General features: G+C 33.9%; 2 protein-coding genes across 3 annotated transcripts in view; one reads left to right on the top strand and one right to left on the bottom strand.

Moving 5' to 3' along the window:
• The first annotated feature begins 2,470 nt into the window (after positions 1–2,470).
• On the top strand, positions 2,471–7,594 carry LOC134853274 (uncharacterized). The gene is made up of 2 exons (XM_063869247.1): positions 2,471–3,021; positions 6,669–7,594. Exons 1-2 carry the CDS (start codon positions 2,627–2,629, stop codon positions 7,525–7,527), a joined length of 1,254 nt encoding a protein of 417 aa, XP_063725317.1. The 5' UTR covers positions 2,471–2,626; the 3' UTR covers positions 7,528–7,594.
• Positions 7,595–18,848: 11,254 nt separating this feature from the next.
• The window catches only part of LOC134853383 (coiled-coil domain-containing protein 154-like), a 92,656-nt gene continuing 88,423 nt past the window's right edge, over positions 18,849–23,081 (bottom strand). Inside the window, exons 14-16 of one of the 2 annotated variants that reach the window (XM_063869371.1) lie at positions 21,588–21,614; positions 21,058–21,253; positions 18,849–19,590 (exon numbers count right to left, since the gene is read on the bottom strand). In XM_063869371.1, the coding sequence (XP_063725441.1) occupies positions 19,363–19,590; positions 21,058–21,253; positions 21,588–21,614 (451 nt within the window). In that variant the 3' untranslated portion in view covers positions 18,849–19,362. The remainder of the gene's footprint in view (positions 19,591–21,057; positions 21,254–21,587; positions 21,615–23,081) is intronic. The other variant, XM_063869372.1, reaches the window with a different exon arrangement.

Genomic DNA, 23,081 nt, shown 5'->3' with positions numbered 1-23,081 from the left:
TGAAATTGATTAAAAATGAAGCAAAAAGTTCCTGTTTTTTAAATTAAAAAAAAATTCTTTTTTAATTGATTATAATAAAATGTAACCAATGTTTTTCAATGATTTTTTGCAAATTATTTTCAATTATTTGATCCCAACTTCATTTTTCTATAATGAGTTGTTACTATTGTATGGTTTTCGTTTTTTTTTGGCTAAAATTTAGAAAATCGTTTTGAAAGTTTTCAAATTAGTTCATCTATTCAATATTTCATCATAACTTTTTCTGGATAAATTTTTGTTCATGATGGTAACTTTTCGCTTTTTTGCTTAGCAAAACCTTGAGGACATAATTGCTAGTTTAATGATTAGTTTAGCTAGGTTGAAAATTGCCAACTGCCCAAATTTTTAAGCTAATGTCATAAGCTCTCTATGAGACTATTGTTTCGCGGTAAACATTTAGAGATTTCCTTAATGGCGGGAAAAACAAAATTCATCATTAGATACAGTTGTTGGAAAAAAAATTTGACGAAACAATTTTTTATGATTTATTTTGATCGATCTTAAAAATATTTTTTCATCCCCGCGCTATATAGTGTACACTGTATATGTGCATAAGATTATATGTTGTATGCACATCTACTTGTTGTTGTAAAGTATTTATTTGTTGTAAAGTATCGCTTGTATATATATAAAGATAATTTGGAGCGCAGGCATCAGTACTTTTCAGGTTTCGCGGTAAACATTTAGAGATTTCATGGAGCTATATAGAAGTTTTTATATATACATGGAGCTAGTTATTCCAAATTCCGCAGATATAAGCGTATTGCGCTTATATATTGAATAAAAAAAAAAGAATTTTTTTTTACAAAATTTGAAATTTTTTATGAAAATCAGCCCCCTATACGCCATATAAAGTACAAAAGGATAGATTTGGCTCTTTACAACAAATCGTTTATGGCAAATAAGCTTCTTTCAACTAATTTGGAACGATTTCTAAGACGGATTAAATCTCCTCCTACGCGTTAAAAGCGCGAAATATATTGCGCGTTAATTTTCCCAAATGGGCCGAAATGGCAGTCTTCAAACCATTGTAACTCTACAAAAAATGCCCACAGGTAAAACATCTTTTCAAATTTAAGCTCAAGACCGCAATATCTTTCGAATGGTATAAAAAATTCCGTCAAAAAAGGCTAGTTAAGAAGTAGAAATTTGTCTGAAGAAAAAAAACCCGACCCGAGCACAAATAATCCGTTGATTTCGTATCGAAAGTCGGAACAATAAAGTAATGTATGAATAAGACCGACGTACTATTTGCCATTCTATTAATTTGGATCAGTTTCTCACACGGAGTATTGCTTGTTTATTTAACTCAACTTTTTAAAGAAGCCATTTTTCAATATTTAAAACGTTCACCTCTTGATTTTCTAAACGTCAGTAATTATAGTAATAAACGAAATACACGTTCTACTTCTAACGGAATGATTCCGTTTTATCGCTGTAGGACAAAAACTGTGGAAAACTCCCTTTCATGCAAAATTGTTAAATGTTTCATTTTTTTGATGTCAAATAAACTCGTACCCGATAAGATCAAAACGTACTCTCAAGAACAGCTGTCAAAATTTTTAAAGGTTTTCAAAAGAAATTACATTTTAGACAATGTACAGCTGGTCGACAATTTTTTCTGATTTGTTTACCCGTTGTCGTTACTTAATTGTGATAGATATCCCGGAGGGCAGCTACTTGTTAGGTTGGAAAGCCTGTTCTAGCTATCCTGATGCAGTGAGTGGTTACGTATGTATTTCTTCACTGTATGGAATAATTGAATTGAATTGAATTGAATTGAATTGTTAATCATCCCAAATTGCCAATTATCAATATTGCAAAAGATAATTTGGAGCGCAGGCATCAGTACTTTTCATGTTCTAGAAATCCGCAGCGAGCGAATATAGCCAGTTTTCCGGATTTCGCAATTATAAGCGTATTCCGCAAATTGCTATCAATTTTTTTCGGCAACTTTCTTTTTGAAATACGGAACAAAACAACTACAAGATCTAGTTTTTCGAGCTTTAATTACTGGCTTCTATTCGTTGCAGAAACTTGAAATAAAGTGAGGTACTTATCTATAAGAAAAAAGAAGCCTCTCATAAAACCAACAAGTTCACAACATTTTTTTGAATAAAAGTTTTTGAGCTACCTATCCAAAATGCAGGTATAAAGAAAACTCTAATAAAAACAAAAATCATAATATTAATGTTTTTGCGATGGATTATAAATTGTATATTCACCGTTTCTAAATGCTGTTTTGATTTGAATATTTGTTATAACCGCCGTACTGCCATCACGTGATGATCAGTAATTTAATATATGCCTTTGGGTTTATTTATTTGAACAAAATGAAACCCAAAACTCTATTGTGAACAATAGAATTAACAATAGTCTCTTAATGAAGCTCAAATCTAAAATGTTTGCATCAATATAATGTGATCACCAGGTATTTAAAACAATCAATTACGCCTTTGACAGTCTGTAGTTCAATTTTGGTTAATTTTAACCTACAAAATAAATCTTTAGGTGTTGTTTTGATTAAAAATAAAGGCAAAATTGGCTCTGAATTCAGTAAGCCGAAAGCTACAAAGACGAAAGAACTATGGATGAATCGGAGGAACCCAATTATTGCTACCCTGGTACTTTCTACAACCGAATTTTAGACGATAACAACACTCACTTCGACGAACGATCACTTGGCGAACTCAAAATATACGGATATACAACACTCTCTTTTATAGTACTTTTTTCTTCACCATTTTTAATTATCCCTCCATTTTTTATGAAAAAACTAAAAACAACCAGTCGAAAAATTATTGCGATGATTATTCTCTCGGATGCGATAACTTCTACTTCGTCTTTCATTCGGTTCTTGTTCGGCGATGTTCCCGACAACTATGCCTTCGACCCAGAGGAGTCGGAGCAAAATATGGACGCTAATTTGTGCTTTGTCGGAGCTTTAATCAGCAAAATTGGCTTATCTTCATCTCTCATTTGGTAAGACGAATTTTTTTTTTTCAAGTTAGTACAAACCATATTAACTAGAGTTAAAATTGACTGCTTGTAAATGCAGTTTTTTTTCTCATCAAGAGGTTTATTTTAATTCCTGTGCTCTTTAATTATCAAAATAGTTCATTTTGTGGCTATTTTGAGACATCTATTTGTATTTTTTCTAAATGTTAGAGAACTATCCGTATGCAGATTTAGAAAGGGGCAGACAAAAGGGCTTTTTATTACTTGCTTGCCCGCTCGAGGTCCGCGAATAACTTTCAAACCTTCTAAGTCGCGCCGATGTTGATTCCGCTATCGAAATTTCGTAACCTGGGTAGTGTTTTATAGTCGCGGACTATGTTTTCTTATCAGAGTCGTTAAGAAGTTTGAGGGGAAAGTTTTCTACCAACAAAAAATGTTAGCACAAAGAGATCTGTTTGGTGCCTTTTTCACGCAAATCTTCGATCTACCACTAAAACTATCGGAACCCCATTAAAAACATCAAATAAGAAGAAAACAAAAGGCTTCCCGGGTTGACTTTAATACACCAAAAATGCTAATCATACAATTCAATAAGCTTCATCTATGAAAAAATAGTCATACAAATTTCATACATTTGCTAAATTATACAAGATATTTCAATTTCTTGTTTTGGCATAAATGTCGGTTTATCGTACTAAAAAAAAGAAAAGCTTTGAAATAGTCCCATAAGTAATTTTGGAAAAGCCCTGAAAATTTTTTGTTTTTGTTCTCATCCGCAAATTAAATTTTGTACAAAAAAGTTTCCCAAAAGTTTTTTTTGCATGCAAAATTTAATTGTTTTGTGTGCATAACGTAGTTTTGGTTACACAAAAATTGATCTTTTTCCGTTTTTCATGTTAACTTTTTTAAAATTTTATTCCTTGTTTATATATGCCTTGATTAATGTCTGATAATTTAAAAATACAAATTTTAAAAGGAATTATCTTTAAAAATGTTTGCCAAAATTTAAAAGTTTGTTGTTTCAGTATATGATTTGTGTAAGAACACTCATACAGAATTCATGTCGTTTCCGATGCATTGTAAATTCTAGGCGATCAAACCTTTGGTTTTGAGTAAACCATGGTTTTTGTGACATGTGTTCGGTCTTTGTGTGCATACAATTTCCATATATGAAAAACCATTAATCATTGACCTTTCATGCAATTTTCTGAACTTATAGAATGGCATAAAAAGTGTATCATTTGCAGTTTTTTTATTTGAAAGTTGTATGATTAGCCCTTTTGGTCAACGCGGGTCTTTTTCTTTCCCCCACCAGCAAAATTTTAGTGGTAAAAATTTGTTCACACTATCAGATTGCTACACAAATTGGTATGTGGACTAATTATTTTTTGACAAACATATTTGGTCTCCGTATTTAACCTTGTAAAATCCCATGAAATTTTCCACCCATAACAACATAAAATTGATGCATATGTGAGGTGGGGGGGAGGGTGTAAGGAATAGTCAAACAAAACACTGATATTCTTTTTCAGCCTGAAGATTTTAATAGGGTAATAAAAACATATTCACAAAAAGCTCGACTGCTTTAGCAGCTAAGATTTCCTTAAGCTCATAATTTTTGCTCCAAACTCCAGACAATTTCACAGAAAGCTTTGAAGTTCAATTTTGCTACGAAAACCAGTTACAAGTAATCAAACATGAAGCGTCAAAAATGAGCAATATTTTCTCGCTTGTTCCGACTTTTCTAACAAAAGTAATGGAATATTTTTGCTTAAGGTGGCTTTTTTCAGACAAACTTTGTCTTTTTAACTATCGTTTTTGACGGAAATTTTTTTATATCACTCAAAAAATTTTGTCCTGAGCTCAAAGTTAAAAAGATAATTCACCCGTGATCATTTTTCGTAAAATTACGGGGGTTTAAAGATCGCCATTTTGGCCAATTGGTTACAATTAGCGCACGATATATTACACGCAATTAATGCGTAAGCGGAAATTTAATCCGTCTTAGAAATCGTTCCAAATTAGTTGGAGGAAGCTTATCTGCCATATTTGATTTGTTACTTGGAGCAAAAACCATCACTTTGTGTTTTATATGGGGGGATGATTTTCACAAAAATCTCAAATTTGAAAAAATAATTGAGTTTATTTTATTTCATTTATTTAATTTTTTCATATTACTATTGCTCCATAGAACTTAAGAGGCAGTCGGAACATTCAGTCTTGCTTTGCGTTCAATGAAAAATCAATTTACAAGCGTTTTAGTGTAGTCTGAATTTGCTACTGCTTTTCATAGACAGTTGACAGCTTTTTAACCTTCCATGGAGTTGTTTTTTATGCTTTTTAACGACCATGGAGTTTATGCTTTTTAACGTCCATGGATTTCAACGTCCATGCTTTTTAACGTTCATGGAGTTGTTTTTCTTTTAAGAAAATGATGAAACTAAGAAAAGTATAAAATCAAAGTCATATTATGTTTTTGAAAAATATACCCCACAGCTGGAACAATTTCTGAGCCGAATTGAATTGCTGCTTGAGCGTTAATAGCACGTAGTATATTGCGCATTAGTTATCTCAAATTGGCCAGAGTCACCGTCATCGAAACCTCCTTTTTTTGCATCAAAAAGGTCATATGGGAACAGTTTCGGGGTCAGAATGTCAGTAGATATCAGATGACATAAGAATCCCACCATAAAGGGCTATTTAAAATTCGAATGTGTTTTCGGAGAAAAAAAACACCATGAGCACAAATTTTCTGTCATTTTCTTCGCAGGTCGGAAAAACTAGAGCAGTCGCATCAAAGCGAAACTCTGACTGTTCCCAAAGCTCTTGTATGCCTAAAAAATAATTAGCTGGCCTTTTTTAGTTGCATTATTGATGAGGCTGAGAAGGATTTCTAATTCCGATTTAAATTGCAGCAGTTTCTTAACATTAAAATTTTCATACCCCAAAATTTAATAAAAAAGACTGTAGGTAACTATTTTTTCTAAAGTAATCATGGCATGGCTTTTTACAGATAATATTAAAAACTAAATAAAAAACTGATAGTTAAAAATTTGTAATTTGTCTCACTACATCGAGCACAAAACCTGCTGAAAAACTAAACTTAGTAAATTTTGTTATCCACAAACCCCAGTTAACCTAACTAGGAAAGTTTCTGACAATTTACATTCTGACATTGCTTGTAAAGACAAACGTTTACTCAAATTGCTTCAAATCATCTTTTACAAATTTCTGCAAACAAATTTCAAAACTAACGAAACAAAAAAATAACCTGTTCATTCTGCGTCCGAAAACCTCGTAAACTCGCGTTTTGAAAAACCTTTTTCTGATGAATTTAGGTTGCACGGAAAAGGGGACCGGCTTTTTAGCATGTGTGTCGATTAGCATGCACATGTAAAAGAATGTAGTTTGAAGATTCGCTTTTTCACGTTTTGTTTAATCAAATTCAAAATTTTGAACAGCGTGCCTTCAGCTGAATTTTTGAAAAGGTGAAAATGAAATGTTACTTCTTCTAACAAATCAAGTGATTTTCGAAATTATTTGCTAATTCATGCTAATTTTTTTTCGTCTGAAAGCACACCCAGTTAAAGCAATTATCGCCTGCTAATAGGCACACATGCTAATCGCTCGCTACACCCCCCTCAGAAAATAACCCAAGTTTTCTGTTCTAGGACATCTCTTCTATTTGTCAACCTACTCATAGCAATTGATGATAAGTCTAGTAGAGTTCCATCATGGTTCATCGAGCATAAGTTTCTAACAATGAATATGATCGGATGGTCCCTTGGTCTTATCACAAATTTGCCTCAAGTTTTATTTGTGCGAACATACAATATTGCGTACAGTAAGACGTACATAAGTCCAGCTTGTTGTCGAATAAACTTTACTTATGTCGAAAAAGATGGCGAGTGCATTATTGACACTCATGGGGAAACAGCTTTTGTTATTTCAAATTTGATAACTCTTCTGCTAATTGCACTAATTTGGGTACTGCTTTTAGTTGTAATTTTTAAAGCCAAACGTTCATTCATACGAAACAACCGCCACGCAGAAATTGAAGCCGAAAGCTCAGATGTTAAAATGACTGGGTATTCAATAGCGCGTGATTACTCTTTCAAAATTTACAAATGGTCGCTACAGTTTTCGATTCCAAGTTTGGTGTACTCGTTTGCTTTTATCCCTTCAATTTTTATACAGTTCTACGAGCTTTACAATGGACCAATTAACAATAATGCTGAATTTGCTTTGAATGTGTGGCTTATGCTTGAAGGACTTATGGTCGCAATTTGCAACTTGATTTTCTACGGTTTGTACAGTTCAAGCTTCAGAGCAGAAATGAAGCGCATGTTTAAGAAATTAGTTCAAACCTTGCAAAAGCATAAAATGTGTTTGAAGACCGAACAACCACGTGAAGTAGATGTGATCGATTATGACGATGACCATTACTGGGAATGTCCGTCTTCTATTGAATCGAAAGACACGTTTGATTTCAATTCCGAGGAAGAAAGTTTCGTGATTAACCAGGGTTGAAACTTTCAAAAATCACGGCCTATCGATGTTTTTAAAACTTATTTTTTTCTCATAAACGCGTTTTGAACAGTCTGTTAAAAAATTCCAGTGATGGTATATTTCATTTATTTCATTTAATTCAGATTCTACTATAGTTATTCAAACAATCAATAATAGAAAATTAGGATGCAGGAAAGTTTATTATATATTTACATGGAAACAACATACGAAGAATCCGAAAACTTTCAAGCGCGTTTTTGATCCTTCGTCTAATTGTAATAGTAAAAATAAACGCGATGATGCGAACTTTAAGCTCAATTTTCAGAACATAGGCTCGTTGAGCTTGTTTACGTGCAAAGTTTAAACAAAAGTTTTTGACCGAATCAATCTTTTTTTTTTTAAATTTCAGCCATTGAACCCTTACAATGTCGAAAAACTGAAGACTACCAGTAGTGAGAAACTTAACATTTCGGAACGCTTGCCTGTTTACTGAAAAGTAGGAAAATTCTGTCCTTTTTTGAACTTTGGATCAATTTTGACCTGCGCATTACCATATTTTTCAGTCATAACAAACTTTTGTTTGAAATTCAAAAATTTGGCATAAAAGAGTAATGGTATAAACTATGTTTTTGATATTGGTCAACCAATTTTCAACTGATGAACAAGATATAAACAGGAAGTCTTCATTTCATATTCACTTCCAAATGACAAAAGCTCAGCTTCTACTTTTGCGTTGAGCGACAAATTTTGCACAGCAATTTTAGTAAAACAGCATAAAAAGAACAAGACTGCTCGTATCAGGGCCAAGCCTTGAATGTTTCGACTGCATTTTAAGGTCTATGGAACATTAATAACTTGAAAATTTTCAATGTAACCAAAAAAAATTTAAAAAATTTTTGAAAAAATTTGAGATTTTATTTAAAAACATCCCCCCACACGTCATATTAAGTTTAAAGTTGTAGACTTTGCGGCTATTAACAAATCAATTATGGCATATAAGCTTCCTTGAACCAATTTGGAACAATTTCTAAGACGGATTAAATCTCGCTTACGCGTTAATAGCGCGAAATTTATCGCGCGTTAATTATCCCTAATTGACCAAAATGGCAATCTTTAAACCCCCATAACTTTACGAAAAATGATCACAGGTGAAATATCTTTTCAAATTCAAGCTCAAGTCAACAATACCTTTCGAATGCTATAAAAAATTCCGTCAAAAACGGCTACTTAAAAAGTCGAAATTTGTCTGAAGAAAAAAAAACCCACCCCGAGCACAAATATTCCGTTACTTTCGTATCGAAAGTCGGAGCAATAAACAAAAAACAAGACTGCTCGTATCAAGGCGAAGCCCTGAATGTTCCGACTGCCTTTTAAGGTTTATGGTGCAGCAAAAAAACATAAAAAATTAATTGAAATAAAATAAAATGAAATTTTTTTTTCTCTAAAATTTGAAGTTTTTTACGAAAATCATCCCCCACACGCCATATAAAGTACAAAACAATAGATTTCGCTCCTTGTAACAAATCAATTATGACAAATAGGCTTCTTTCAACCAATTTGAAACGATTTATAAGACGGATTAAATCTCCGCTTACGCGTTAATAGCGCGAAATATATCGCGCATTAATTGTCCCAAATTGGTCAAACTGGCCAAAATGGCAATCTTTAAACCCTCATAACATAACGAGAAATCATCACAGGTGATATATGTTTTCAAATTTAAGCTCAGGACAAGCTCAGGACAAAAATGGCTTTCGAATGATGAAAAAAAAATTCCGTCAAAAATGGCTAGTTAAAAAGTCGAAATTTGTCTGAAGAAAAAAAACCAACCCCGAGCACAAAATTACCGTTACTTTCGTATCGAAAGTCCAAACAACAAGACTGCTCGTATCAGGGCGAAGCCCTGTAAGTTCCGACTGCCTTTTGAAGTTTATGGAGCAGTAATAACATAAAAAACATAAAAAAATAAATGAAATAAAATAAAATAAAAAAAAATTTTTTTTTCTAAAATTTGGAAAGTTTTTAATGAAAATCACCCCCACACGCCATATAAAGTACAAAACAATAGTTTCGCTCCTTGTAATAAATCAATTATGGCAAATAAGCTTCTTTTAACCAATTTGGAACGATTTCTAAGACGGATTAAATCTCCGCTTACGCGTTAATAGCGCGAATTATATCGCGCGTTAATTGTCCCAAATTGGTCAAAATGGCAACCTTTAAACCCTCATAACTTTACGAAAAATGATCACAGGTGAAATATCTTTTCAAATTCAAGCTCAAGTCAACAATACCTTTCGAATGCTAAAAAAATTCCGTCAAAAACGGCTACTTAAAAAGTCGAAATTTGTCTGAAGAAAAAAAAACCCACCCCGAGCACAAATATTCCGTTACTTTCGTATCGAAAGTCGGAGCAATAAACAAAAAACAAGACTGCTCGTATCAAGGCGAAGCCCTGAATGTTCCGACTGCCTTTTAGGGTTTATGGTGCAGCAAAAAAACATAAAAAATTAATTGAAATAAAATAAAATGAAATTTTTTTTCTCTCTAAAATTTGAAGTTTTTTACGAAAATCATCCCCCACACGCCATATAAAGTACAAAACAATAGATTTCGCTCCTTGTAACAAATCAATTATGACAAATAGGCTTCTTTCAACCAATTTGAAACGATTTATAAGACGGATTAAATCTCCGCTTACGCGTTAATAGCGCGAATTATATCGCGCATTAATTGTCCCAAATTGGTCAAACTGGCCAAAATGGCAATCTTTAAACCCTCATAACATAACGAGAAATGATCACAGGTGATATATGTTTTCAAATTTAAGCTCAGGACAAGCTCAGGACAAAAATGGCTTTCGAATGATGAAAAAAAAATTCCGTCAAAAATGGCTAGTTAAAAAGTCGAAATTTGTCTGAAGAAAAAAAACCAACCCCGAGCACAAAATTACCGTTACTTTCGTATCGAAAGTCCAAACAACAAGACTGCTCGTATCAGGGCGAAGCCCTGTAAGTTCCGACTGCCTTTTGAAGTTTATGGAGCAGTAATAACATAAAAAACATAAAAAAATAAATGAAATAAAATAAAATGAAAAAAAAATTTTTTTTCTAAAATTTGGAAAATTTTTAATGAAAATCACCCCCACACGCCATATAAAGTACAAAACAATAGTTTCGCTCCTTGTAATAAATCAATTATGGCAAATAGGCTTCTTTTAACCAATTTGGAACGATTTCTAAGACGGATTAAATCTCCGCTTACGCGTTAATAGCGCGAATTATATCGCGCGTTAATTGTCCCAAATTGGTCAAAATGGCAATCTTTAAACCCTCATAACTTTACAAAAAATAATCACAGGTAAAATATTTTTTCAAATTCAGGCTCAGGATAACAATAGCTTTCGAATGATATAAAAAAAGTCCGTCAAATTGGCTAGTTAAGAAGTCGAAGTTTGTCCGAAGAAAAAAAAACCCACCCCGTGGACAAATATTCCGTTACTTTTGTATCGAAAGTCGGAACAAAAAGCTCGGGCTGAAAAATGAAAAAACTGATTGAAGGTTTTCAGTAGTGATTAGAAAGAAAATCATAAACGATTTAGAACAATTGCCCAGCGTTTAGTGAAGTGGTCGTATTTTTTTAAGCAATGATGAAGACAAATCAAGCATTTCAGATCTTCAACAGATGTTCCATCGGAAAAAAAATCAAAAACTAAGCACTAGCGGCTTTCTAGCTAAGAAACGATCGGAAAAACCTAATTTAAACATGTTCAAATTTTTGAATGAAATAAAATTGGCTTTTTTTTAGGTGTCAAACTGGTACAAATCTTTGTATGCGTTCAGGCTAAGCAAATGAATGATTTCTCATTTTTTATGCTGCGCTTTGAGAACTTGTTGACCCTATTTGTTGATTCTAACAATAATTTACAATTCACAATAAGTTGACCCAACAAATGAAACTTCATGATTATATTCTATGTTTTCGTGATTATGTTCTAAATGTAGAACATAATCATGAAGAACTTGATCATGTAGAACGTAATTATGTTGAACATAATCATGTTTTAGTGTTTATGTTCTATGTTTTAGAGCATGTTTTGAGATTATGTTCTAAAAACACGACAGTTGCTTTGAAGACTAAAACATGGGTTGTGATTTGATTATATTTCTATCCAATTTTAAGTGATTAAATAATTCACTGATTTTATATTTGTTCTTTTTATTTTAATTAGATTTAGGTTTAGCATTAGATTATTTTATCATGGCGCAGTCAAGCAATAGTGAATCGACCGTAAGAGGAATTTCACAATTTTGGTAGAATCACACAATCGACTCTCCAACTCCAAGGTAAGACTGAGGAGACATTTTCCAATTAGCAATCATAGCTAAAAAGAATATCGATTGTAAGGAAATCCTACAACGCCACTTATCTTCTATAATACCCCAGAAGGTGACAAAACTCAAGGTAAAAAAACGCTAGATTGGAAAGGGACCTACCGGAACAAAGATTTTACCGCGCTGTAGAAGCATCTTCCCAAAAAGCAGAAAATCAAGAACTTAATGGAATGCGTCCAGAGGAGGCAGACAAAAAAATGAGATCCATGCTATATCTTTCCCTCGGAACTGAAGGAGAGAGACTTTTTAACCAAAAGCCAACCAAAGTTTAAGTTTTCAACATTTCAATTTAAAAACTTTCGGAACTCTTGTCAATGGCGTTCGCCAGAAAAATAAATATAACTCTCGAAACACACAAATTTTAAACAAGAAACAAAAAAAAGAGACACAAAGAAACCATTTTGGAGTGTTTTGAGAGAAATGGAGAGAAACAATGGATTACAGGAACTTTCATCAATCAACAACATGAGAAACTGCTGTAACCAGAGAAACCTCCTGGCAGGAAAACCATTTCCGCTGAAAGCATTGTGAGTAGCTCTTAAAGAAAAAAAAGGAATTATCAACCACATAAAAATGACGAAAACATTCAACTCAGCCGCAATGATTTTTCATAGCAACCGGAAAAGACATCTTGTTGTCAAGAGAGAAGAACCAGCACACTATATCGAGAGGGAGAAACTATGCATAAAACGAGAAAGGAAAATTTTTTCAAAAAAGGTCGCATATCTGTCTGTCCTCTTAAAAGACTACGTGCAAAAATTGAGAGTACAAACTACACTTCACAAAAAATTGTAATTGTAACATAGCTTAATAATGTAAGCATAAAATGTAAATATTTCAAATAGTCAAATTGTAAAATAGCACAAACAAGAAAATCCTTCGTTTTTTATTGGTGTAGATATTGATCATGCTCCTAGAGAGCGATGTGCAGTAAACAATGCATAATCGGAAGCAGGACAAAGTGAAAACGACGACTACTCTGTCAAAGCGCTACTAACATTTACGATGCAGAAGGACAAGAAAAGATGTGGAGAAATTACCAAAAAAAATTTGGGAGACGAAAACCCAGTAAGTCATTTAACTCTTTAAAACCCTCTTACCGCTCAAAAAACGTGAGAGTCAACTTCAATAAATGCATAATGTTTTTAATTTAGCTCAGAAAAAAAAACAGAAAAAAACTCAACTACACGAGCCAGTAAGAAGCTTACAACTGAAGGGGAGAAGACTACCGGTTCACTTATTAGGCTCAATCAGAGACTTTTTTTTACTAGAAGCCAAATTCATTTCATGGATCAATGACTCCGAGAGTTTTGACGAGGGTCGAATCTTTAGCTCTGTGGTTATTACTTGTAAAGAAAACACATCATTTTAAAGGCTCATATTTTCAAACATCGTAAATGTTTCATTTAAAAATTGTTAAAAAAAACGACTTTTCAATTGCCTCCAAAAAAGCATTTTCAGACTAAAAACAGTTTGTAAATAAAATATTATCAACCCTAGATAGTCTCATCTTCGCCGTCAATGGGTCGATATGGAAAATTTCTCAATATATTGAGTAGTTTGATTTTGAAATTTTTGACACGGGGTGAGTTATTTACCCGACAAAACATTTATTCCAATTTTACAATTATTCCAAATTTTACAATTATTCCAATTCCAAACAAGTTTCCGAAAAAACTTTGTCCATTCTCTGGTTCGGCACAACTCGCCATATAAAGCTGGTATTCAACCTCGCATTACTTGTTTGTTTTCTACGGCTTCAGTTGAACACAAAGTCCTTACTTCAATGGAAGGAAATCAACACTATCGTAGTCGTATAAATCAAACAAAAAAGTAAGTTTCACAGAAAATACACACTTCGACGTTAACTTGATAACCAGACTAAAGTTTGCTGCTTCTCAGTACGACATCGGATCATCATTTGAACAGCTCTATGGAAACAACTGGAAAACAATATTTTTTGCCTTAAAATTTTTAAGCCCTGGCGACTCAAAATTTTTCACTCTTGAAGTATAGTTATTGAGAGTAGTCTGGGCAGTTGCACACTATAAAAATCCCTTATTCGGTTAAGAGTTTGAGATTACTGCCGAAATGAAAGCTTTAAAATTGGCCCTGCTTTTAGACCATACAAACAAACCTATCACAATCTACTAACATGATCGATAGACAGACTTTCACATTTTAAATTTTCAGTCAAACTGTTTTGCCGGTAAAGTTAAGAGTTTTATTAATTCAAATTTTAGATATCCTTTGGATAAAATAATCCCCACTTCAAATTATGCAAAAAACTCTAGTGGCATCCATCCTAAATAATTAAAAAATAAGTAACAAAGAACATATTCGCACTATTACTTATTGAAACTACTGCTCCGAATTTAAATATTTTCACAAATGATCAGAAAACTGCTCGGAAATTGTATTTGATTGGGTTTTTCCGACAATGATTTGCCAAAAATTTCAGTTCCGTTTCCGTTTTTTTTTCCATGTGATGTCTGTAAAAGGAATTTTGATCAATTGTTTCTCAGATTTTAATTTTATAAAAACTACGAACCAGTCCAATAGCAAAAAGCATTTAATTTCATCAACCGTCAGTATTTTTAATTCTGTTAAAAAAGATCTAAGCCCAAAAAAAAATAGCTTTGGTAACAAAATATCGAGAAACTTCCTGTAAATTTGGGATTAAACTTCTACATTTAACAGGAAAGTATTGTCTCAATTAACAGAAGAAGGCCAGTTTTTTTTCAAGGGTTACGGCACTCCGAGGGAGAATGGGTCTGAAAAACTCAAACACGGGCCATAATTTTATAGAAAATCTTCACGAATCCAAAAGTCCATTTTTCAAAAACTGGTCATTCCCTTCGCTTTGAAAAACTCCAAGATGCAGATTCTTCATGAGACATAAACAGGCCAATTTGACATGAAATTTCTTCCGAAATACATCTGGTGGCTTCATAATCATGAAAGACACACCCTCATGGAAAAAATTGCTCTCAATGAACGAAAACGAGTAAGAACATCAAAATCTTTCTAGCACAGATTTCCGTTGGAAAGTTAGCAGGACTTACAAAACCAATTGAAAGAACTGATGCAGATTTTACGAGCCTTGTAGAACTATCTTGGGGCAATAAAAATTATGTCTTTTTTGTATTCATCGTTTTGCAATTTTTTTTATTGCAAAAGGTGCTTCGAAGGCGCCTTCTAAGACAGTTGTCGACTTTTTTTACATCCACATTTTATTTCATGGAATATTAGAGTTAATTAGAATGGACCATGTTTCTTGTTTTACCAGTCAAAATTTTGTAATTCTTATATCATAAAACTAATATTTTGTACAGTCGATGATCATAGGTTCAACAGATTGGTAGGAAAAGTTGTAAGAACCGTAAAAACTAATTTTTTACAGAGTTATGCAGCTCTCCAATACTTTCCTTCAATGATGACGTTTCCCGATCATTTACCACTTACGCTCAATAATCAATCTTCAAACTAAGGTTTTCACTTTGAAATGTTGGAAGAAAACCGAACACTATTTGAAAATCGATAGATTCATATAGCTTAATTGACAGATTAGACAAGGGGAAATCAATCATGTCCGAAATTATAATGTTATACTGGGAAAAACAACCGGATTGAGGATGGTTACACTAACAAGCACTTACCACTGAAAAACCGCAATCCGACAGACAAAGGATACGACTCAGGGGATAAGACAAAAGTGGTAAAGAACTCAAACAGCAGGATTACCCCTGAGAAACTTTTTATTAAGATAACGTCTTCCGTAAGAATGATGATTCAGCTAATGGTACTCCTTACTTCATTTACCTTAACGCCAAAAAGTTAAACTCATCTCACTTGAAAATGAATTTTTTCGTTGGATGACAACTTGGAAAAAGAAACCCCCAACCAATTGAAAGGACAAAAACGGAAACTGCTACAACTACCTTCATTCAGTGTTCCTCATTCTCACCGCCAATAAAATGAAAGTCACAGGCAAGAATCAAAACCCAAAGTGAAATCAAATCTACTCCGAACGACGGGCCCAAATTAAAAAAAAACAAACCAAGAAACAACAGTAGAAGACAACCATCACGAGCATAGAGGAACCCAACTTCAGGTTACTTCGCATTCGATGAGTTTTCTTTTCGGAAGATATGAAGGTCACTACTCAAACCGTTATTCAAATCTTTCCGTCAAAACCAGGTTTTTTGGGGTATAGGGGAGATGTTGAAGGTAAGGGAAATATTGCCGACAGGGAAGGTGGTAGGGGTAGGAGCGGTGGCGGTGTATCGAAGGTGGTGGGGCTAAAATGGGGTGAGCAATCAGGCGGATTAATTAGGGAGGGGGGTAGTGGTAAACTGGGAGTACGGCGTAAGAGTAAAATGGGATCCACTGAACGTATTTGAATGTTTTGAGTAGCCGTGCGCGTTGGAGGGGATGTGAAAGGAGTTGTGGCAGGGATGAACGTGTTCGTTTGCATTTTAGTTTTGCAGAACGCTGCAATAAGAAGAATAAATAATGCACACCTACAAAAAGCAATCGTTTATCTTGAAAACAAAAAAAATCGAATTAAGTCTTCTGAAAATCCATTCTCATGGTTAAATGGGTAATAAAATTAATTATATTCATAGTTTAATTTTAGGTTTTTGCCAATATAATCCATTGAAAGTAATTAATGTCCATGAAACTTCAATGCCAATGCACAACCTTGGTTGTACCCTGCAGAACTCTCAGTTACTTTTATCAAAAGCTTTTTATGACCTACTTCAAAATTTTTCAAAATTAAGCTTGAAGTTTTTGAAAAAATTTGTCAACTTAAAACTTTTAGAAAAATTGAGTACAAATTATTAGTCAATTTTGCCCAAAAAAATATAGATTTAGGTCAGCGTCGAGGGAGCGATGTCCGTGATTGATCCAAGGAACAGTTTTTAGCTTCAATCACTTTAGTTAGGGATGTATATGACTACAATCCAAAACTTTTTTGATGTATCTCGTTTTGTTGGAATTCAGATTTCGAAATTACAAGGGTTATGACAACCACCTCAAGTTTTTTGTTCCGACCATTGAAAATGGGAAGGGACTTCGTGTTCATATGTATTTTTCTTATAAAAAATCAGTTATCTAAAATAATCATCGGAATAGGTCGTGATATATCCTTTAAAATTTTTCAGTCGGGATTCATACGACATTGATAAACTTGATAAAACAGGTGGAGAAAAACCCGTTTGAAGCTTTTGATTTTTATTCTGTTTTCAAGCAATTAATGTGAGCGAGCAGGCTCAAAGTAGCCTATTTATGCTAAATTTATGCCAAGAAAACTTAATTTTACTAGAGCAAATTTCAGTTTGAGTTTTTTTGCAAATGTAAATGATTTTCTGCAAAAAAAAATTTAAAAAGTTTAGAATTTTATTAGAAAACTCTTTTTTCTGTTCGTTTTATTACAAAATTGTTCTAAAAATTACTCTGCCTGTTTTTTTATAAGACTATGGTCGGTACATTCTGTGCTACATGCGCAGTAACCGGCTATCCTAGTTTTCAACGTGTCTGATTGAGCCAAGAAAATCAACCCCATTTGAATTACGCTCCTGTTTAGGTTGGTTTTATGTTTTTGTGAAGAGCAAGGAAAAGTTGAAAACAAAATCAATTTTCAGTGTATCAAAAGCCAAGATCAATCAAGCTTACGAGTTTTAATCAAGATTTGTCTGACTCATCTTTGGCATTGAAAAGTTAAAAGCTTTTTTTTTCAATTCAAAAAAATTACGACAAATTGCACAATTTTCAAAAAAATTTCATGCAAATAAAATATATACATGTGTATTTTGTTCGTTTTTCAAAAACTGTTTTCGAAAATGAATAGTGGGTGGAAGATTTGGTGCGGGTAGGTAAGGCGGTGATGGTAGGAGCGTTGGTGAGGTGTGGGAGGCGGTGGGGGGTATGCGAGATTGTTGGGGTATGGGAGGAAGTAGGGGTCAGGGAACTTGGTGGAATTAAAATAGGCGGATTATTCAGAAGATTCGTTAGGGTGGTGGTAAACTGGGCGTACGGCGTAAGTAGAGGAGTGGGATCGACTGAACGTATTTGAATTTTTTGATAAGAAGGTAGCCGATGGGTGGATGCCAAATCCTGAAGGGAAATAAACTGTGATCAACATGTTTGTTTGGGTTTAAATATTGCAGAAAGATGCAGTAAGTAGAGTAAACAGTTCACATCTACAAAAATCAATCGATTTTATTGAAAATAAAAATTTCTGATTTAATTTCTAAAAATTCAATCTTATTGTTAAATGGGAAATGAAATTAGATCTATAGATAATTTTTCCTAAGGTTTTTGCCCAAAAGTTCATTAAAAATGATGAATGGCCTTGGAATTTCAGTGCGGGTGCAAAAGCTTGGTTTTCATCTGACGAGACATCATCTACTTTTTATCAAAAGCTTCTTATACCTATAAAGATGCCTACTCAATGTTTTTCCACAAAATTTGCGTCATCTGAAAACTTTTAGAAAAATCAAGTACAAGTTAGTTATTGGTCCATTTTTTGTACGAATAGACGTATTTAGTTTCTATTTTCATTTGTCAAAGAAAACTGTTTTCGAAAATGAAAAGTGACCAATGAAATAAGCTTTCGGTTTGTTTCTCTCACCACACCACGCAATAAAAAATAACACAAATTTCGAATTTTTTAAAGGGTTTTTGTAGTTAATTTGGTCGGAACTTTCGGTGCTACTTGTTTGTCAGATTCCCAGTTGCTGACGTTTATATCAAAATCCTACCCTAGTCCTTTTAAAACCTTTTGTGACGAAGACAATATTTTAATGACTATCTACGTAATGACATCGCTTATTATGCGATCCTTCAGTTTTTGGGTAGGGCATTGACTTCTTTGAGTGTTTGGTTTTCACTTGAAAGTGTTTACCAAACAATCTAAATGCTGTAAAAAATTTTACTCTGAAATAATTCAAATAAAATATAATTCAATTACATTTTACATTGAGGTCAATTTGATTTTACAAACAGGGCAGCCAGATAAAACTATCTTCGAATTTTCACACTCAACAAATGAATACACACCATACATTTTCACAGTCTCTCAATAGATCTCAAGCTGAATTTTTTACAAATGAGCCTTAAAAGCACACCCGAAAATTCCGAGCAGGATCTGTTTTGCGACATCAATTTAATCTGATACTAAATTATTTCTAAATGCACGTGTCAAAAATTTTTGATTTTTGGACATTTGTCTTTTTTGGTCGAATGTCCAATTTTGCCTCGTTTTGCAAAAAAATTGACTGCCGCGCCTGAAGTTTTGGCAAAATAGGTTTCGCTTTGTGTTTGGGAAAAGTTTAAAAAATCCATCCGGTCGATCTAAAAAAGTTTTGAATCTCCGCCTGTGCCTTGACCCCCTCCCCCACCAGAAAAACCGATAAAATAATCGAATTAAGTAGCAGGTTAGTAACTGCAACTACGATCAATTAGCATTTGCGTCCTGCCATCTCTCGGGATCTGGGTTACTTGACTGTGGACTCATGATTTTAGGAGCATCGGGTGTGTTCGGGTCATTTTGGCTCGGCAGGTGGGGATTGTTGTTCGGTTTTGCCAATTGTTGTTCGGCGCCGTTAGCCGGGGGGTGGTAAGTGTCGACTAGTTTCTGGAGTCGTTTAAGTTTCTCGCGTAGCTCTGTTAGCTGTTGCGTTCGCTAAAAACAATTTGATGCTCAAATTTTGATAAAATTCTTAGGTTATATATATATTTTTAAGATTTTTGAAAAAACAAAAACCTCGAAATCTAGCTTTTTAAAGAAATGAAATTTTGCTCAATAACTTGCCATGATTTGAAATAGATAAAGCTTATAATAATTCTTGAACCGTCATTCTCCGCAAAAATTATTTCGGAAACCTGTTTTTTTAAATAGAAAAATGACTTTTTTGAACACCTGAAAAAGTTGAAGCAGAAGAATAATTTTAAGTATATAATTTGCTATCACGTGCGTTAATAATGAGCCTTTTCCAAATGTCAACGTTTAGTTCCTTTGAAATTGAAAGTATCTTTGAACTACAGTCACTGGATATCATCAAAAATCAGAAAAAAAATCAATTCATTTGCTCGTTGAACGCCAAAAAAATGCATTTTCTATGATAGAAGTTGCATTTTTTGCTTTCAACGAGCAAATGAATTGTTTTTTTTTCAAGATTTTGTCTTTTTTCTGCATCGGTTGAAAAAATAGGATTGAAATTTTGACACATGCGATAAATTAAACGATTTGGAAAGGATCAAATGTTGAGAAATCGTGTTTTGAAAGCGTAAAAAAGCCAGTAAATCATAATTAGTTTCAGAGGTGTTTTGCTCTGGAAGCAACCTCAAAAACAACACAAAGAATTTGAATTTTTTGGTTCAAATTGGTTATTTGGGAAGCTGATGGTCTTCATTTAGTCTATATGCCGTGGAAAAACAGCAGACAAAAGAACTGAAAGAGTTTCTTTGTCCGGTGTCAACAAGAGGTTAAAGTTTTAGGAGTAAAATTGCGCTGAAGATTGAAATAGGAGATTAAAAGAACTCTTCCATTTGCTGTTTCGGAAAAGTTACTGCTCTTATCCGTGCACAGGATTCTCATAGGCAGTTGTGTTCAAAAATTAGGATTGAAATTGTGACACATGCTAGCTAGATCAAACGATTTATCATTAATTTTTGGACAATAACTCTTTCAGTTCTTTTTTTTCTGCTGTTTTTCTACGGCATAGAAACTAAGTGAAGCACATCAGCTTCCCAGAGAACCAGTTTGAGATGATAAAACAAAAACACTTGCATGGTTTTTGAGAATGTTTTCAGAGGAAAAACACCCCCGAAACATGTTATGATTTACTGGCTTTTTTACGCCTTCAAAAAACACGATTTATCTAAATTATTAGCTCCTTCAAAATCCTGCCAAGCTTCTGATCCGGTTAGTTTGTTCCAAACAGTTCATCCAGCATATTTGAAAGTTTCAATCTTATTTCATCAATAGTTACAGAAAAATGCAACAAAGGTGAAAAAATACTCCGTTCATTTGCTTGTTGAAATCAAAAAATGCAACTTAAAAATTTCCAGTGACTGTTTTTTGAGAACCTCAAACTGAATCAGAATGCCCCCCCCCCCCAAGCTACGCTGGCTACTCTTCTTTACATACCACAGTGGTTTCGTCACTCAGCCTGGTGTCAGTGTTCTGTTGCAACCCCACAAACCCCTCCCCTATCCTCTGGCACTCAGCCAGAGCTAGGTCAAGGTCGTCCCTCTGGTGGTTTAGACTCTCCTCCAGTTGGTCCACTCTGAACCGACTGGGGAAGTGGGTCAGTTTCTCACGCAACTGGTGCATCTCATCAATTCTGTAATTAAAAAAATCATAAAGTTATATAACAAAAAATATAAGTAACACGCAAGTGTAACGAGTTTAAAACAAAGAAAGACGATTTATCTGAGAGAAATGACCAATACATGAACTTTTCAGCTCTTACAGAGAAATGCATAATTATCAATTTATTAAAATCGTCCCTTCATGAAGTTTTTTGAGTAGTATTTGGATTCTAATTTGTCTGCTTGTCTAGAACGGAACTGATACTAATTGAACTGAATGATTCCTTTTACCACCTCGAAGGAGCGCTGCTATAAACACACAAACACAGAAGTTCACACAAAATCTGAACAGACAACTTTACTTACAAACGACGAAGTCTCTCCGACAGAGAGCTAGAATAATAGCATGTATTATGGGGATCAGAGATAAAAAATGTATTGAAAATAATTGCGATTGATGTATGTTCTTATGGCCTATATTTATGTCGTTATGGCTTTCAATTGTCCTCAAAGCCCCCAGGTTCGCCCATAATGTCAATCTTACTTGGTAGTGCGCTCACTGACAGTTGACGGGTCTCATAGGCCCCGATATAATGTATACATCGATTTACAGATCCGCTCAGTAAAAAAAGTGTTCCTTTAAATTGAGGGTAAGTAATTTAATGTCTTTGACACAGTGAACTGATTTGATTCCAGCATTCAATCAACATTCAATCGCCTTGGTTTAGTCTCCGAGTTTGTAATTTTGACTAGTACCCAGTTCAATGGATTAGTACAAACCGTGATGCGACAATTCGTCCCAAGCGACGATTCGCAGCAACTTCAAAAGGACCAAGCGTCAATTCGTTGCAAGCGACAATTTACAGCTAGATAGTTAACTGGTGAAATTACTAAACGATGCAAATTAACCAAAAAATGTTGCGATCGTTGTGGGGGACTAAATCCAGGAAGCCATCAAAATTTTCATTTTAGCACCAGTTTTGAAATGAACACCAAATTGAAATGAATTTTAAAAAAAGATAAGAGAAATTGAACTCTAGTAGCATGTAAAACACCTTTGTTTCGATTCACTTGTTCCCATTTTCTTTTGTAAATCATTACACTTACTGAAACCAATATGCCTTTAAAGTTTGTCATGAGCGAGAGAGGAAAACAGAAAAGTTTCTACGGTGGACAAACTTTCAATCTGAACCACTACAAAAATTAAAACATATAAATCCACCTGACCATGCGTGGAGTAGTTGTGTAAAGCTTCTGTTGCCACCATCAGCTTAAAAACTTCGCAAAACAGCACAATCTGGCTCGCAAATGGGACATTCAAGCATACCCCGCATTTTTTTAATCAAATTTTTACAATTCAAGCAATATTCAATGATCGAAGTGTTCTATTAGTCTTCTTAATTGTTGAAACAAAAGTGAAAAGCAATACATCCGGGCCTGGCTGCTTTACGCTGTGAAATTTCCGACAAAATTGAATCAACTTGGGTTGGGAACCATAATCCGAGGACGCAGGGGTATTGGGTAATTGCCTAATTCACCCTGGAATAAATACGAAAACGCCAAAAACGGAAAACAGAAAAACACGAGATTTGATTGAGGGATGGCATATGGCTTTCCAGATAGGATTGGAGTGTGCTCATCCTACCATTCATAAATTGTTCCACTTCTTGAGAAAAAAAGTCTGTCGGAAAATAAATTGGTGGGAATAACTGCGGGAGAAAGCTCCGCCAAGGTAGCAAGACACGAAAAAAGCCAATTCAGATTAGCTGAACTCCTTAAACATTATAGCAACAAAAATATTTTCAAACCACTTGAGAACTTCTCGTTCAATTTTGATTTTCAATTATTTTGTTCTTTAAT

Source organism: Symsagittifera roscoffensis, chromosome 8 (genome assembly GCF_963678635.1).
Source record: "Symsagittifera roscoffensis chromosome 8, txSymRosc1.1, whole genome shotgun sequence".
In the NCBI taxonomy this organism is placed as follows: domain Eukaryota; kingdom Metazoa; phylum Xenacoelomorpha; order Acoela; family Convolutidae; genus Symsagittifera; species Symsagittifera roscoffensis.
This window is presented reverse-complemented; position numbering and strand designations above follow the sequence as displayed.

What these genes read in the sequence shown, in the direction of transcription:
- LOC134853274 (XM_063869247.1), top strand. Translation starts at nt 2,627, where the DNA reads ATGGATGAATCGGAGGAACCCAATTATTGCTACCCTGGTACTTTCTAC. An exon ending in TTATCTTCATCTCTCATTTG is followed by an intron (nt 3,022 to 6,668) that starts GTAAGACGAATT and finishes TTTCTGTTCTAG; the next exon opens with GACATCTCTTCTATTTGTCA.